The 15,751-nt window shown below is 35.0% G+C and overlaps 1 protein-coding gene across 3 annotated transcripts in view; it reads left to right on the top strand.

Moving 5' to 3' along the window:
- LOC111064557 overlaps positions 1-15,751 on the top strand; it is a 595,337-nt gene that overhangs the window by 90,157 nt on the left and 489,429 nt on the right. For all 3 annotated transcript variants that reach the window (XM_039441820.1, XM_039441821.1, XM_039441819.1), the window contains exon 3: positions 2,482-2,644. In XM_039441820.1, the coding sequence (XP_039297754.1) occupies positions 2,482-2,644 (163 nt within the window). The remainder of the gene's footprint in view (positions 1-2,481; positions 2,645-15,751) is intronic.

Below are 15,751 nucleotides of genomic sequence, written 5' to 3'. Positions count from 1 at the left end.
TTTATATTTTTAAATAGTTCTATAATGAATTTCCACAATTATCATTAAATATTTTGTTAATTAATTAATAATTCCACATTGTTAAAATACGATCTGGCAACAGAGCAAAGCGAGAAAGAGATAGCGCTTTCCGCTGCTTTGTTGAATCATAGACAAGGATAGCAATACCATTGCTAATCAAACACTGCCATTATAATTTAGACCTCACTATATACAGGTATTCAGAAAAAAGTTCCCATAAGACAGGGCGTGATTCCTCACATCAAAAGAAGAAAAAAGTTCTAATATTAACATTGGTCCGAAAATGCTTGGTTACCAAGTTATAAAGATTGAAAGATTTCGTCTGAATTCCAGTTCCTCTACTGAAACGAAGCTCTACAGGTATTTTTTGACTGTTAATTAAGATGTATAATTTAGCGTACTTTATATAAAATAATCTGAAAGATTATATAAAACTGTTTCCAGATCTGAAATTACAGTAATTTTCAAGATGTGTGACGAAATACGCGAAACTTGGTCTCGAAAAATAAGTTCTTGAATCAGATCCAAGGTTCTAAGGAATCAAAATAAGGTTTGAATCAGATTCACCATGTTGAATGTACAATAAACACAAAATATATTTCCACAGAACTTGTAGAAAAATTAATTTCTAAGAGAAAGTTGTCAAATACGTATATAATAGACCTTTAAAAAATAATCCCTAATTGCATACAACACACATGAGAATTAGAAAAAAATCTGTTAAGATCTTTGAATAAAAAGATTCCTTTTTAAATTATTAGTTTAAGATTTAGAAACAGTAAAGTTTCTACTCCTACTGGCGAACAAGTGTTCAATTCAATTTAATTCAATTTATTTCATCAAAACACAGAACAAAGATGTGACAATCAGGAAAAAAACAATAATTATTATTATTCTAAATATCTATATCAACTTTCTGAGAAATACGGCTGGAGGTGAAGAACTACTGACATAAGTGAATCACTTGTTCGCCAGTAGGAGTAGAAACTTAACTGTTTCTAAATCTTAAACCATTTTTAACTGTTTCTAAATAATTTTAAATGGAATCTTTTTATTCGAACAATGGTAAGTATATTTAAAATAAATGCTATCAATTGTGGATTAATCCTGACAATAATGAATAGTTTTAAAAGCTGAAAAAAATTTGAACTCATAAAATATTAAGATTGAAGTAATAGTTGTGAAGTATCCAGTTTTTAAGGCTGTGCAAAGGCTAAAAAAGAACTTCCTACTGGTGATATTTCTCAAAGTTTTTCGATTTTTATATCATCAAGCTATCAAAATAAAAAAGATTTCTCAGAATACATTTTTTTCCGATCATTATTTTTTGTGATATGAGCGGCTAAAGTTTAAATTTTCGGGACAGGACATTTCAAATTCGGTGAGAGATAAATCCATGAGATTTAGAGGATAGATTCTCCATGGTATTGTTGATCTAATAAAACAAAAAGTTTCTTAAAATATAATTTTTTGAAAAAGCTATTCAATTTACCAAAAATAACTTTCAGTTGAGTTATTTTTGGTAATTTCAAAATCTTTTTCAAAAATTGATATTGTAAGAAAATCTTTGTTTTACTAGATTGACAATACCATGAAGAATTTATCCTTCAAATCTAATGGATTTATCTTTATGTCCCGAAAATTTAAACTTTAGCCGCTCATATCTCAAAAATTAATGATCGGAAAAAATGTTTGTGTGAGAAATCTTTTCCATTTTGATAGCTTGATGATATAAAAATCGAAAAACTTTGGAAAATGTCACCAGTAGGAAGTTTATTTAGCCTTTGCACAGCCTTGATATTTTTTGGAACAAACTCAATAGGTACACCGATGTACCTATGGTACATCCAATTACACCGATGTACCGCTAGTTCTGGATGCAGTTCACAATCTATGGAGCGATGTATACCAGCCTCTGCTTACGAATGACCGTTAAATTAGAATCATAAGTAACATGAAATTAAAACAGATAATTGAAATTATTCTCTTAAATGTTGCGTTTGTCTATTATAGACTTATTCAGAATCTTTATTTTCGAAATAAATTTTTTTCACAAGTTCTGTAAAAAAATATTCTGTGTTTATTTTACATTTAACATAGTAAATCTGCTTCAAACCTTAAAGGAACATGTTTTTCGCGTATTTAAACACATATTTTAAAAATTACTGTAGCTACAGGTCTGGATAGGTTTTATTCAATTTTTTAGTTCATTTTATATAATAAGTAACGCTGAATCGTACTCCTTAATTAACATCCAACAAATACCCGTAGGGCATCGTTTCAGCAGAGAAACTGAAATTCAGACCAGATCTTCCAGCCTGTATAGCTTGGTAACCAAGTTCGGACCTATGTTAATTGGTACTTTTTTTCTTCATTTGATGTGAGGAATCACGCCCTCAGTTATGGGCACTTTTCCAGAACATTCTGTATATCTATTTATCTATCTATCTGTTACGGCAGGTGTAGCAGGGAGCCAGAATCCTCACCTGTGAGACCACATATTCATAAGATCACAATGGTACATGAGGAAGGGAGAGAACCTCAGCCACTGATTGTTTCAAACTATTTCATCTACGCGATGAGTGAAATCTGGAAATGTGAAGCTATTCCTGGAGATGCCCAGGTAGGATACAAACTAGTTTCATGAGAGAAATGAGTACGTACATTGAAAATCCAAATTCCCACATTTCAAAGTGTTGATAAACACTCATAGTAACCTTTACCAACATATTGAAGATAAGTGATTCTTCAGATCAATATTCTCCAGATTTTATGTTTGAGTGAATGACTCAATCTGTATTGTAACGAAACGTCTCATATTATAGCACGACACTTGTTAGGTCAACCAGCCCGAATATCATCTGAATCTGGGAGATTTGCATTTTTCATGAAATCAATGAATTTTTAAATCCATACAGAATGGATTTTTGCAAAAACGGTCGAAAATTAAAATCTCCCAAACTCTCAGGAATGATAGTACTTGACGAGAGGAACAATAAATAATATGTCACCACTTTGGTGAAATTCTGTCCCATTATTGGGTTATAAGCATTTGAAGATGAACGATTTTTCTGATTTATGAGTGGAGGAAAGATGTTATGTTTGAGTGAATAACTCACCCTGTATTGTAGCGATACGTCTCATATTATAGCACGACACTTGTTAGGTCAACCTCTTATCCGTAGCCCGAATATCAACCATATCTCAGAGATTTGAATAAAAAAAATCATCATGGATTTTCACAAAAATGGTCAAAATTGAAATCGCTCAAATTCTCTGGAATGATAGTACTTGACGACAGGAACAATAATAATGTCATCACATTGGTGAAATTCACTCCTCTTCTTGAATTATAAGCATTATTATTCAACACTCTCAGAAGAAAAGTTTGATCTGTCAGATCAAATTTCAATGTACCAATCTATTTCATTCTGGTATGATTTTTTGGTATATCTGAATGTAAATAACTTTGAAACGATTTTAAATCGATGTGCGTTTTTGCAATTTATTTTCTGTATCGAAATCATGTTTTATATTACCACTTTCTCATGAAAGAGAGGAGTTGGATTCAAAATGACAAACCAAAATTTCGAAGTGACAGGAAAGTAGTTTTTTAATTGATAAGCCCTGTACACACACACACTTGTTCGTACGATATTTTGCCGTCCTTATGAATTCTATTAGATTAAACTCAACTTGACAAATATCATCTGTTTGACAACATTTGTTTAATCTAATAGAATGTATAAGGACAGAAAATAATTCAACGAACGAAAATCGATGTATGTCTAGCTAGCCTCACTCACTCACTGATTCACGATGAACAGAACCATTCATTAATTGGCGAGAAGTATCTCTACTTGGCCTTCTAGAGGCGCACTAAGAAGATCTTTAAATATACGTCCCAATTATGCGTTTTCCTACGTTTTCCCAGATTTTTCAAGAACTAATAATTGTCAAAACTTTTGAAAATTAAGGTGTATGTTGTGTGAAAAGAGTTTCGAAATCACGCCAAAGATACGCCTAAAATCGAAAGGTTGTAGAGCGTTTTTTCTGCTTTTATCTCTGTCAACTGGTTATTGAATAGAGCCTGGGAGTTTATTATTAAGTATTTTGAAGGAAGCAAGCTCAAAAAATGAAGAATGCCGGCGAGCGAAACTAGGCTGCTGGTCTCATTTCAGGATGATTCAGGAGGAATCTCCTAGCTAGACGGCTTAGACGAGAGAGAGAAATTGATTGATTGAGTACTTTATTCATGTAAATTGCAATATATACTGGCTTATACACTCATACAATAGCTTACAATACAGCAAAGTTTTAGATAAATTTACATAGCATAAACTAAGAGAATAATTATTGAACTGTATAATGATATAAAAAAATCAATTAGGAATAACTATACAAGATAATATTGTAATGCATCTACATCAATTGGCGGATCTTTGGACATATCAATGTCCATTCTTTGGAAAGAATATTAAAAATATCCTTTCCAACTCTCTACCAAGAACCAACCTGGACATCCAAGTTTGACTTGATTATTTCCTTGTGTATATATACAGTTTCCTTTGTCATAGTATTTTTGTTTGTATGCTATGAACCAGATGGATGGTTCTATTTTGTTTTGTCTTCTGTCATCAAGCTGACAAAGGTCAAATACCTGAATATTTTTGTGAATTTATGTGTGTGTGTCTATGTGTTTGCCATACGCTAATAATAATAATCTACAATGAACGTTAATTCATTTATAAGACTAAAGATTTGTTCACAAATAAAAATTTTATAGAAGTTTTAATATACGAGAATTATACATATATATAAAATATATAATTCATATATATATATATATATATATATTATATATATATATATATATATGAATATTTCAGAACAAATCATATGATAAATAGAGTGATGTAATAATGTAATCGAATGAAATGGTATTATTGAAATAGAGTAGACTAATGGTGGATGAGGGTAGTCAATATTCAGCAATATACAGCAGTAATGCAGTGGATATTCTAAACAATATGAGTTTATATACAATTGATTCTATAATGGGTTTATATGGAAGGGATGGGTGAAGGGAAAATGTCATGTTATCGTTCTAGGGCTGGACAGTTTCAGTCATTTGTTCCAAAAGATGTTTTCTTAAAGTCAGGATGAAGCTCGCTCGGCTCTCGATGGACCTGAGAGTAACGGGAAGTGCATTCCATGCATGACAGGCACTAACAAGAAAGGATTTTGTGAAAATAGTAGTTCGTTGATTGGGTATCAACTTAAAGTACTTTCTCCGGTTCTAGTATGTGAAGCATCTATCCTCCTACCTTCAAAAACAAATTTGAAATCATCTTTAAAATAGTTTGGATTATCGTATTTCAAGATATCTCTAACAAGCTTGACTATTCGAAAAAGCCTTTGATTGGGAAGCTTCAATGTTGAACTAGCAATGTGGGCTGGGGTGATATGATCATGGCGTTGGAGAGAGTAGACGAAACGTAGACAATAATTTTGGCAACGCTGTAGTTTATCATTCAGAGTGACTTGCATATCGTTAAGAACAGAATTACAATACATCAAATGTGGGAAGATAAGAGATTGAACCAATAATAATATAATGTTTCTAGGGAGGATATCGTGCATTTTCTACAATGTGTGCATTGCTGAGAATACTTCTCTACAAGTTTTGTTCACTTGTTCTGACCAGTCAAGAGTATTATTCATAATAATGCCTTATTTTTAACTGAGTTACAGTAAGGAATGTCATTACCATCTACACTAACTTTGTGAATCGATTCAAGGTCGATATTGTCTATAAGACGAGAATATCCAATTATAATGGGTTGTGTTTTGATGGTATAAAGCTTAAGGCCATTTTTATTTGTCCATTTCACTATCCAATTGATTTCCTGATTCATTATTCCAACTGTTTCATTGATTTTTGTTATGGGACAGCTTGAATAGATTTGAAGGTCGCCTGCATAAGTATGGAAACTGAAGAATTTGATTATGGAAGGAAGGTAAAGAGGAGAGGGCCTAAAATTGAACCTTGTGGTACTCCATGCATAATGTTTTTCCAAGTAGACTTTTTGTCACCGACAGATACACATTGTTTCCTACCTAATAGATAGGATTTGAACCAAACTAACGAGTTGTGACTGAAACCAAGAATAGCCAACTTATTCAAAAGGACTGTATGATCAACAGTATCGAATGCTTTAGTAAAATCAAATAGGGTGAGGATGGTGCATTTTCTTTGGTCCATAACTAACCTTATATCATCAGTGACACGAAGCAGAGCTGTCTCAATTGAATGGAATTTCCTAAAGCCTGATTGAAAGTTATGAAGCTTTCTATTGTTGTCTAGAAATTTTACAAATTGAGCATGAATGAGTCTTTCCAGCACTTTGGACAATGTAGGTAGGATACTGATTGGTCTAAAATCCTCAACTTTATTGGGTGATGGAACTTTATTTAGAGGGCAAACCAGAGCAAACCTCCAGTTTTCAGGGAAATTTCCTTCTTCAAGTGACTTGTTGAAAATGTATGTGATGGTTGGTAAAACAGCAAATAACATCTTCTAGATAAATTTAATAGGAATTTTGTCTACATCCATAGCATTACTATGAATTACTATGAATTACTATGTTGAATTGCTTCGAAAGTGTCTTCTTCTGAGATTGGATGGTAATGAAATTGATCAGTAATTGGTAAATCTAAGTTTGTAACCTGCTCTCTAAGATCATCGATATGATTACCAATGACAACTTCGTCATGTTGGTTAGAGTGTGAAACAAAATGGTCATTTATATTGTTCAATGGTAAGTCAATTTGGGGATTCGATTTCTGTTTGCCAAACCCGAATTCTTTTTTTCCCTGCCAAAGTGATTTATAGTCTTGTCTATTGTTTGTCATGAACGAACTCAAGTACCTAATCTTTGAGTTCCGTAATTCCTGTTTAACTCTATTTCTAAGGCTCCTATACTCTATCAAACTGTCCAAGTCAAATGTCTTTTTAAATTTTCTATGTGCTATGTCTCTATGTCCCATCATCTTAAGTATGTCTTCAGTCATTCACGGTACTTGCCGTTTTCTATTAATCCTGCTTGTCATCCAAGGTGCATGTTTGTCATACAAAGTCAAAGTCCAATTCTCGAAAGTCTTGACCATGTCATCAACTGAGTGTAATGCTTCAATTTGATGCCATGGAGTCTGAGCCACATCAGTCAGGAAAGCGGCTTCATCAAAGTTTTTGAAGTCTCTATAAGTGATAATTTTCTGTTCTGGCTTAGGTATCTTATGGGAGAGTACACAGTAGATCGAATCATGTCCAGAAATAGCTGGGACTGGGATTTGACCTGTTTGAACAACCTCATTGGGATCACTAACAGTGAGAAGGTCAATGAGTGTGTCAGACTCGTTAGTATGATGAGTTGGATCGAGGGGTAAAATAGTCATTTTTAGGCATCAGAAAATTGTAGTCAGTTGAAAGTAGTCAAAGTTACGATTTGTCATGTTCATGTTGGTGTTCATATCCCCCATAACTAGTATACGGTTATAACAAGTCATAAGAGAAAGCAAGGCATTTTCGAAATCTGTAAAATTACCTTTTTTTGGTGGACGATAACAGATACCAACGAGTGCTTTATCAGAACTGGATAATGAAAATTCAAGTAGCATGAACTCTGGTCTGGAACAATATTCCTGTTTGGATGTGATCAGAAACTTTTGTTTTGATACCATCTTTCACATAAACTGCTACACCCCCACAAGCTTCATTTCATCTATCATTTCGGAAGAGATTATATCCAGGTACTGCAACAAGATTCGATGTAATACTAGGCTTCAAAAATGATTCGGAAATTCCAATTATATTGAAGTCCTGAAAACGGAAGATTGCTCTGAGTTCATCAATGTGACTGCTGAGGGATTGGACGTGAAGGTGAGCAGCCTTAAAAAGTTTTTTGAAAGAGTGGAGCTTATTTGCTAGAAACATACCTGGGTCATTATTACTATTATTGGAATAATCATACCTACTTGAGGGCGAGCGAACTGACGTGTCAGTGAGAGGCATGGAAGTAGCTGACCAACCCTGGTCCGACCTCAGAACGACACATGACGGGGAAAATGGAGATAAAACTAATAAAACTTAACCTAAATTAAAAAGTCTCTTGGTTCGAGTGCATTCTGTATGCCTTGACAGTTCGGCTCCCTTCACTATTAAAAACACTAGTTCTAAAATTCACTAAACACAATAAGATGTAGATATATTGTGATATGTTGAGTTCCAGTGGTGGATAATCAGAATGGTAAAAAAGATGAAAATTTTGGAAGAACAGATCTAAGTAGTGGAAGACCGAGTCCAAGTGGCGATAGGGCGAGATGGAATCCAGTAGTGAAAGATCGAGTCCAGGTGGTGATAGGGCGAGATGGAATCTAGTAGTGGAAGATCGAGTCCAAGTGGTGATAGAGCGAGATGGAATCCAGTAAAAACTGCAAAAGAGAAAAAAAAGCCAGCAGAAAAACGAAAAATCTTTGAAGAAAGTTATCACATGAGAAAAGATACAATATACAACTGATAATAAATAATAAATTTATATAATGAAATAAGAATAGTATGGTTTACTGTGAGAAAGAATCGAATTTCAAAATATTGATATTAGTAGAAAGTACTCAGATAGAAAGAGAAGAGGTAATCTACTGTACCAGTGCAAATAAAATTTGAACATGCTGGATAGCTAGTGGGAAAATCACGGGGGAAAAATTACAATAATAGAGGAGAAGAGAAGAGTGTATGATCTGGATGAAAAGAGCAGTGGACTTTGGTGATAAATTAATGAAACAACTAAGAGTGTTATTTCTGAATCTAACCCAATCACACATACAGTTTTAAATGATTGTTGTACATCCAAAATTGATTAGAAGTTGAATGCAAAACGATCATTGAAGTTACTGGTAGCTAGATAGCTTAGGGAAAATTAATTAATATATGAATAATAAGAAAGGTCAATGCCAAATGAGAACAATAGGTTTATAATCATACAAGAATATACTTCGATAATTCAAAGATTGGTGCAAGATAAAATTTGAACATACAAAAGTTCTAGAAGTGCGAGTAAACATATACTGAGACAAGAATGATTGACAATAATAATAACTCAATTGATGAAATTCAAATTAAATAAACTTGTGATGTTTTAAATGTAGGCAATCACTATATCAATGTGATGCCTAAATTTCTTAATACTTCTGAGATGTAGTTAAAAGTAAGCAAAATTTCAAATAAAATAGATGAGAACTATAGTATTAGAGAATATTGAAAAAGATTGAGTGTGAAAACCTTCTAATAAAATTTGATATGAGTGATGTTACAGGAATGCAATTTTAACGAGAAATACAATACTGATAATACAATCTTGAGAATGACTTATTATAGAGCAGATAATGAAAATATAATTGAATCAGATCTAATTGTGAAACTTGAAATAATCTTCAAAATCGAATAATATGTAATATTTGAATATTGAAATACTAAAGACAAGCAAAAAGTCACAAAGATTCTTGTGAATCCAGATTGGAGAATAGACTTAAGAACAAATTGATTGAGGCTGTTATAATTGAATTGATTATCTTTTTTTTTATCCGGCGCTACAGCCCTAGGTGGCTCTGGCCTCCTTCACAACACACCTCCATTCTTCCCTGTTCATGACTCTTTCCTTCCATCCTCTTACCCCATCTTTCTCAGGTCATCCATCACTTGGTCCACCCACCTGTTCCTTGGCCTTCCTTTCTTTCTTCTGCTGTGCAACTTGCTATTAAAAACTATTTTCGGCATTCTAGCATCACTCATCCTCATCACATGCCCCAACCACCTTATTCTTTGGGCTTTAATGGAGCGTACTATATTTCCCTTTTTATTAATGCTTCTATTAGCTTATTTTTTCTTATTCGCCACTGCTGCTCATTAACCTGAACGGGACCGTAAATTCTTCTTAGTATGGATCTTTCAAAGATTTTTACGCATTTTCGTCAGCCATATTCATTACCCAAGTTTCTGCCGCATATGTTGCCACTGGACGCACCAATGTTTGATATATTATTATCTTGGTGCTCCTGCCGACCAACTTACTTTTAAATAATCTAACATTGGCATAGTAGGCCCTATTAGCTGCTTGAATCCTTTCTTTTATATAAGCATTATTACCTTTGGCATTTATTGGGCATCCTAGATACTTGAAGTCATCTACACCTGCAAACTTTTTGTTATTCACATAGATATTTCTTGGTACTCTGGACTTGACTGCTGACACACACAGATATTTACTCTTGTTCTCATTTACAACCAGTCCGACTTTTTGAGCTTCAATTTCCAGGATTTTATAAACTTCTTTCAAGCATGCCACACTTCTAGCCATTATTACCACGTCATCCGCATATGCACATACTTGATGCATCTTGTTGAATATGGTACCTCTCTGATCCACCCTTTCAATAGCTCTCTGGAGAGCAATGTCGAACAGTACTGCTGAGAGCCCATCACCCTGCTTCACACCAGCATTAAAATGAAAGCTTCTGCTCAGCCTATTTCCCATCTTCACTTTGGCTGTAGTAGCAGCCATTATCACTGTGATGAGGTTAACAAGCTTACTCGGAATACCAAAACTCTTGAGTATCTGACACAGCTTAGGCCTGATGAGACTATCAAAGGCTTGCTTAAAATCAATGAAAAGGCAGTGCACATCTATTCCATGCTCATAGAATTTTTCTATTATTTGTTTTATTACAAAATCTGGTCAGTTGTGCACCTATCTCTGCGAAAGCCACACTGGTATTCACCAAGTATATTTTCTGAATATGGCTCCAGTCTATTTCTTATGATTGCAGAGAAAATCCTATATACAACATTCAATAGGGTAATCCCTCTATAATTCTGGCACTCCATTTTGTCTCCTCCCTTGGAAATCGGATGAATAATACCCCCTCTCCATTCTTCAGGCATCACTTCCTCTCTCCATATTAGACCTATCAGGTAATGCAAACTTTCGAAAAGAGTTTGTCCTCCTTCTTTGATCATTCCTGCCATGATAGCATCCTCTCCTGGTGCCTTACCATTTTTCATTTGTTTTGCCACCTGCATTATCTCTTGGATTGTTGGAGGATTAGTAACATCGTTTTCTATTTGTATTTGTATTTCATCCTCATCAATATCTTCAATATGTGCACGGTTCAGAGTCTCCTCAAAATATTCCGCCCATCTATCCATCATGCTTTCTTCACTAACCACTTTCCCATCCTTTCCACAGTATACCATTATTCTTGTTTGAAATCCTTTCCTCATTCTATTTAACGCCAAGTAGAACTTCTTGGTTTCACTCATTCTACTCATTCCCTCAATATATTCCAAATCGCGCTTCATTTTTTCTCTTTTTTCTTCAGATTTTGTCAGCCATTCTCCTTTCGTTCTTGGAATTTTCAAAGTTCATTCTGGTTTCCTTTTGTATCATCTTCATACGAGCAGCGTTCTTTCTTTCTATAGCTACTCTGCACTCATCATCAAACCATTCTGTTTTACCCGCTCTATTCACCTGCCCTAGAATTTCCTTTGCCACTTCATTTACCGATTCTTTTATGACTTTCCAGTTCTCTTCTACGCTTTCTCTTTCACCTCTACTACTGATTTCCTCATGTATTCTGTTTCTATATATTTCCTTGTACCTTTCATTTTTCAAATTTTCTAAATTCCATTTTCTCGGCTGTATTTTATTTTTCCCACAGTCACTTATTTTCTCTCTGAGGACTGCCTTCACTAAATAGTGATCCGAGTCACAATTTGGCCCTCTACAGCTCCTAGTGTCTATTATGGAGGATGCGAATCTTTTCCTTATTACCACATGATCAATTTGATTGATCGTTCTACCATCTGGCGATTCCCATGTACCAAGATGTATTCTCTTATGAGGGAAGTGTGTGCTCTTAATATACATATTTGTCCTGGCCGCAAAATTCGCTAATAGCCATCCATTCTCACTTGTTATCTCATGGATGTTATCTCATTTTCCCTGCAATGCCTTTCAATTCATCTTCTTTTCCTATCTTAGCATTAAAATCTCCTAGGACCACCAGTATATCATACCTAGGAATTCCATCGCACACTTTTTCAAGCCCATCATAAAATTGCTGTTTTTCTTCTTCACCCTTATCTTCTGTGGGAGCATGTACTGATATTAATGAAATATTCCGGAATTACCTTCAATTCTCAATCTACATATTCTCTCATTTACAGACTCGACTTCTAATAAACTCCTTTTCACACTCTTGCTTATCAAGAATCCGGTGCCTAAAATTCATTTTCTTTCATCTGAACCACTGTACACAATTGAGCATTCCCTTTTATTAATCCTTCCTTGTCCCTGCCATCTCATTTCCTGGAGTGCAACAATATCTATTTTTGCATTTCATATCCCATTCATTATCTCTTTCATTTTCCCAGGCTTCATCATTGTCCGTACATTTCATTTACCTATCTTAATATCACTTGATCTATCCGTTTCCAAATCCAAGTCAGTTTTCTTTCCATAAATTACTTTTTTCCGGTTACCGATCCAAGGCCGTTGTGTTGGTTTCATAACGATTTGCTTTTTTCCGGGGCAAGGTTGTCGATGGGATCCCCAACCCCGACGCCGGGGAATTGATTAACTAGAGTTTGTAAAAAAAGGCTTGAAAATGCTAAAAGTTAACATTCATGATAAAAAGATTCTTACAAATCCAAACAAGAGAATGGAACTGAGAACAAAATAATTGAAGCTGATAATTGTAATCATAAGTCAAATTGTAATAGCTTGACTAGAATAAAAGATAATTGAATAGATTCACACAAATTTGGTGTACAAAATACATGATAATTCAGGTTTAAACCAGTGAATGGCAATGAGAAAAAAGTTGCTAAATTTCAAAATGACGCAATGTAATTGACCTATGAATAAATGGTCAATAAAATCTGATTTTTAGGATAACTATTTTGAAAATTAAAAACAGTAGGCAATACGTGTATGTAAAAAGAAAAAAATAAACTCAATACAAAATACTTAGCTCAATGCAGCAGTTTCAAAGTGCCAAGAGATAGGGCATGCCCAGGCCAGGACATGTGGATTGGAAACTGCAGCAGAGGCAGGACTACCGGAGGAGCAAATGTTCTCATGAATTAAGAGAAACATGGAGTTGAGTGATGATCCAAAATGATGAAGTTGTTCCAAGGGACGAATAACGGCAATAATGTGACCATTCAGTGGTGACCAGTTATGACGCAGTAAAGTCACAGTGCAACATGATGCAATAGTGAGACAATCTTATGTGAAGAACTTGAAGCACAACTCAAATTTGTGAAGAGTGAGTTAGAATCGAGAAACGAATGTTCAAGAAATGCAATTTGATTGAAATTTATTGAAACCTGAGTCCAAAGTAGCTTGGAAAAATACTTAAGTAGACATGGAACATGTAGTTGTAATGCACTGAATCGAAAGTTATAAAAATTTGAGACTTCAAAGCTTAAAACTCATGATTGATTGATTACTTGAATGAGGACACTTCATAACATTTGAAAAGTGATCTGAAGATTGAAATTGAGTGCAAAGACGGTTTCAAAACTTGAAAAATGCAGGGCTACATAATCCCTCGACATGAATCTGGTGGAGCAAAGACGAACGAAAAACCAAGTTTATGAGAGACAAAGAAGGGGTAAAAGCTGAATTGTACAATGCAAACAAAAAAAAAAGCTATAAAAGTTTAGAACTGAGAACAACCTAACTAGGACAATCGAAGAAAACCTTTTAAAAATATGCAATGTATTCTAAAGATATTAATGAAGAAAGAATGACAAAAAATAAGAATGAACAGCCAGTCAGCTGATCAAAATAAAGTTGGCAGCGGAAGCGTGCCAAGATTCAAATACTGTCAGAGCGACTACTATGAAGAAGCTGGTAAGTGAAGAATGGACGGCAGACGATATCTAACATAGACTGAGCCCCGTTGGGAAATTCGTAAATTTTCCAACAAATGGAAAATAAAAAAATATGTTAGATGAGTGTGTTGTCCATTTCATCATCAAATGGAAGTGGAGCCATGCTAGAAATAGCGCGTTCATAGACTCCTGACTCAGTGAACACAGAGATCACTCTGACCTTACCACTCACAACATTTGTTATTCGGCCAAGCCTCCAAGCGGCTGGGGGAGTGCCAGGGTCTTTCAACAGAACCAAAGTGCCAATTTTAATATCATCTGAGGAAGATGTCCATTTGTGTTTCTTCTGAAGAGTCACAAGGTACTCATGTGACCATCGTTTCCACAGTTGCTTGTTCATGTCATTAATTCTGTTCCAACGTTGAATATGATTAATAAGTTTTGAGTTGATTGTTTTGACTGGAAGGGCATTGAGTGGTCGACTCCAATGAGAAAATGTCCAGGGGATAGATAGGCCAGATCATGGGGGTCTTCAGAAAGTGGAACAATGGGCCTTGAATTTAGAATAGCTCCGATTTGAGCACTGAGAGTGTACATTTCCTTAAAATTGAGAATTTGTTTTAATGTTACAACTTTGAAAATATTTTTAAAGCTGCAAATAGAGTGCTCCCACAGTCCACCAAAGTGTGGGGCACGGGATGGAATGAAATTCCACTGAATGCGTAAGTTGGAAGCAGATCGCTGAATAGCTTCTTGATTTTTAGAATCAGCAAGTAAATTGTAGAGCTGTTGTAGTTCACTGTTCGCTCCAACAAATGCTGTGCCATTATCAGAGTAAATCAAGTTAGGGATGCCTCTTATGGAAACAAACCTGGAAAGAGCAGCGAGGAAGGATTTTGTAGACAGCTCAGTTACCACTTCCAAGTGAACGGTGCGAGTTGACATACAAATAAGCAAAACTATATGAGCTTTAGAAGATGTGCATGATTTGGGGCCACCTAGACGAAGACTAAATGGACCCATGGTACTCATGGTAATCAACACCTACATTCAGAAATGGAGAACTGATATTCACACGAGCGGCAGGGAGTTGACCCATAATCTGCTCTGCTTTAATCTGTGAAAATCTGAAACATTTGATACAAGTATGGAGTGTATCCTTGATGACACGTCTTATGGACAATATCTAGAAACGTTGACGAATGGATGCCATGATGGCTTGTACACCAGCATGAGACAATTTTTGATGAATAGAAAGAATCAAAGCCTAAGTAAATCTATGCTTTTTGGGTAACAGTATTTGGTGTTGAAAATCGAATGGTACATCTGAATGTAATAAACGGCCACCAACACGTAACAGACCATCACTATGTATAAATGGTGAAACTGCATGAATTTCACTTCTAGCATCCAACTCCAAGTTTTGACGCAAACGCTGAAGCTCATAACTGAATGCCTCTTCTTGTATAGCTTCAAGAAGCTGGATTTCAGCATCCTGAATCTCAGACACCAAAAGTTCACCAGAATGCTCATCACTCGGGTGGTTGCAATTATGAATGAAGCACAAAATATATGCAACAACGCAAATCAGTTTATTGGGGTTAGAAATGCGACCAATCAGATCAGATAATATATAGAGTCAGATATACTATTAGCAAATACATTAAGGCTAGTGGAGACAATGAACTTTGTGGAAAAGGAATCCCAGTGTGAATTTGGCTCAGACAACCAGGCCGGCCCATGCCACCATAGGTTACTTTTGCAGAGCTCTGA

The sequence above is a fragment of the Nilaparvata lugens genome, chromosome X, assembly GCF_014356525.2.
Source record: "Nilaparvata lugens isolate BPH chromosome X, ASM1435652v1, whole genome shotgun sequence".
Lineage (NCBI taxonomy): Eukaryota > Metazoa > Arthropoda > Insecta > Hemiptera > Delphacidae > Nilaparvata > Nilaparvata lugens.
This window is presented reverse-complemented; position numbering and strand designations above follow the sequence as displayed.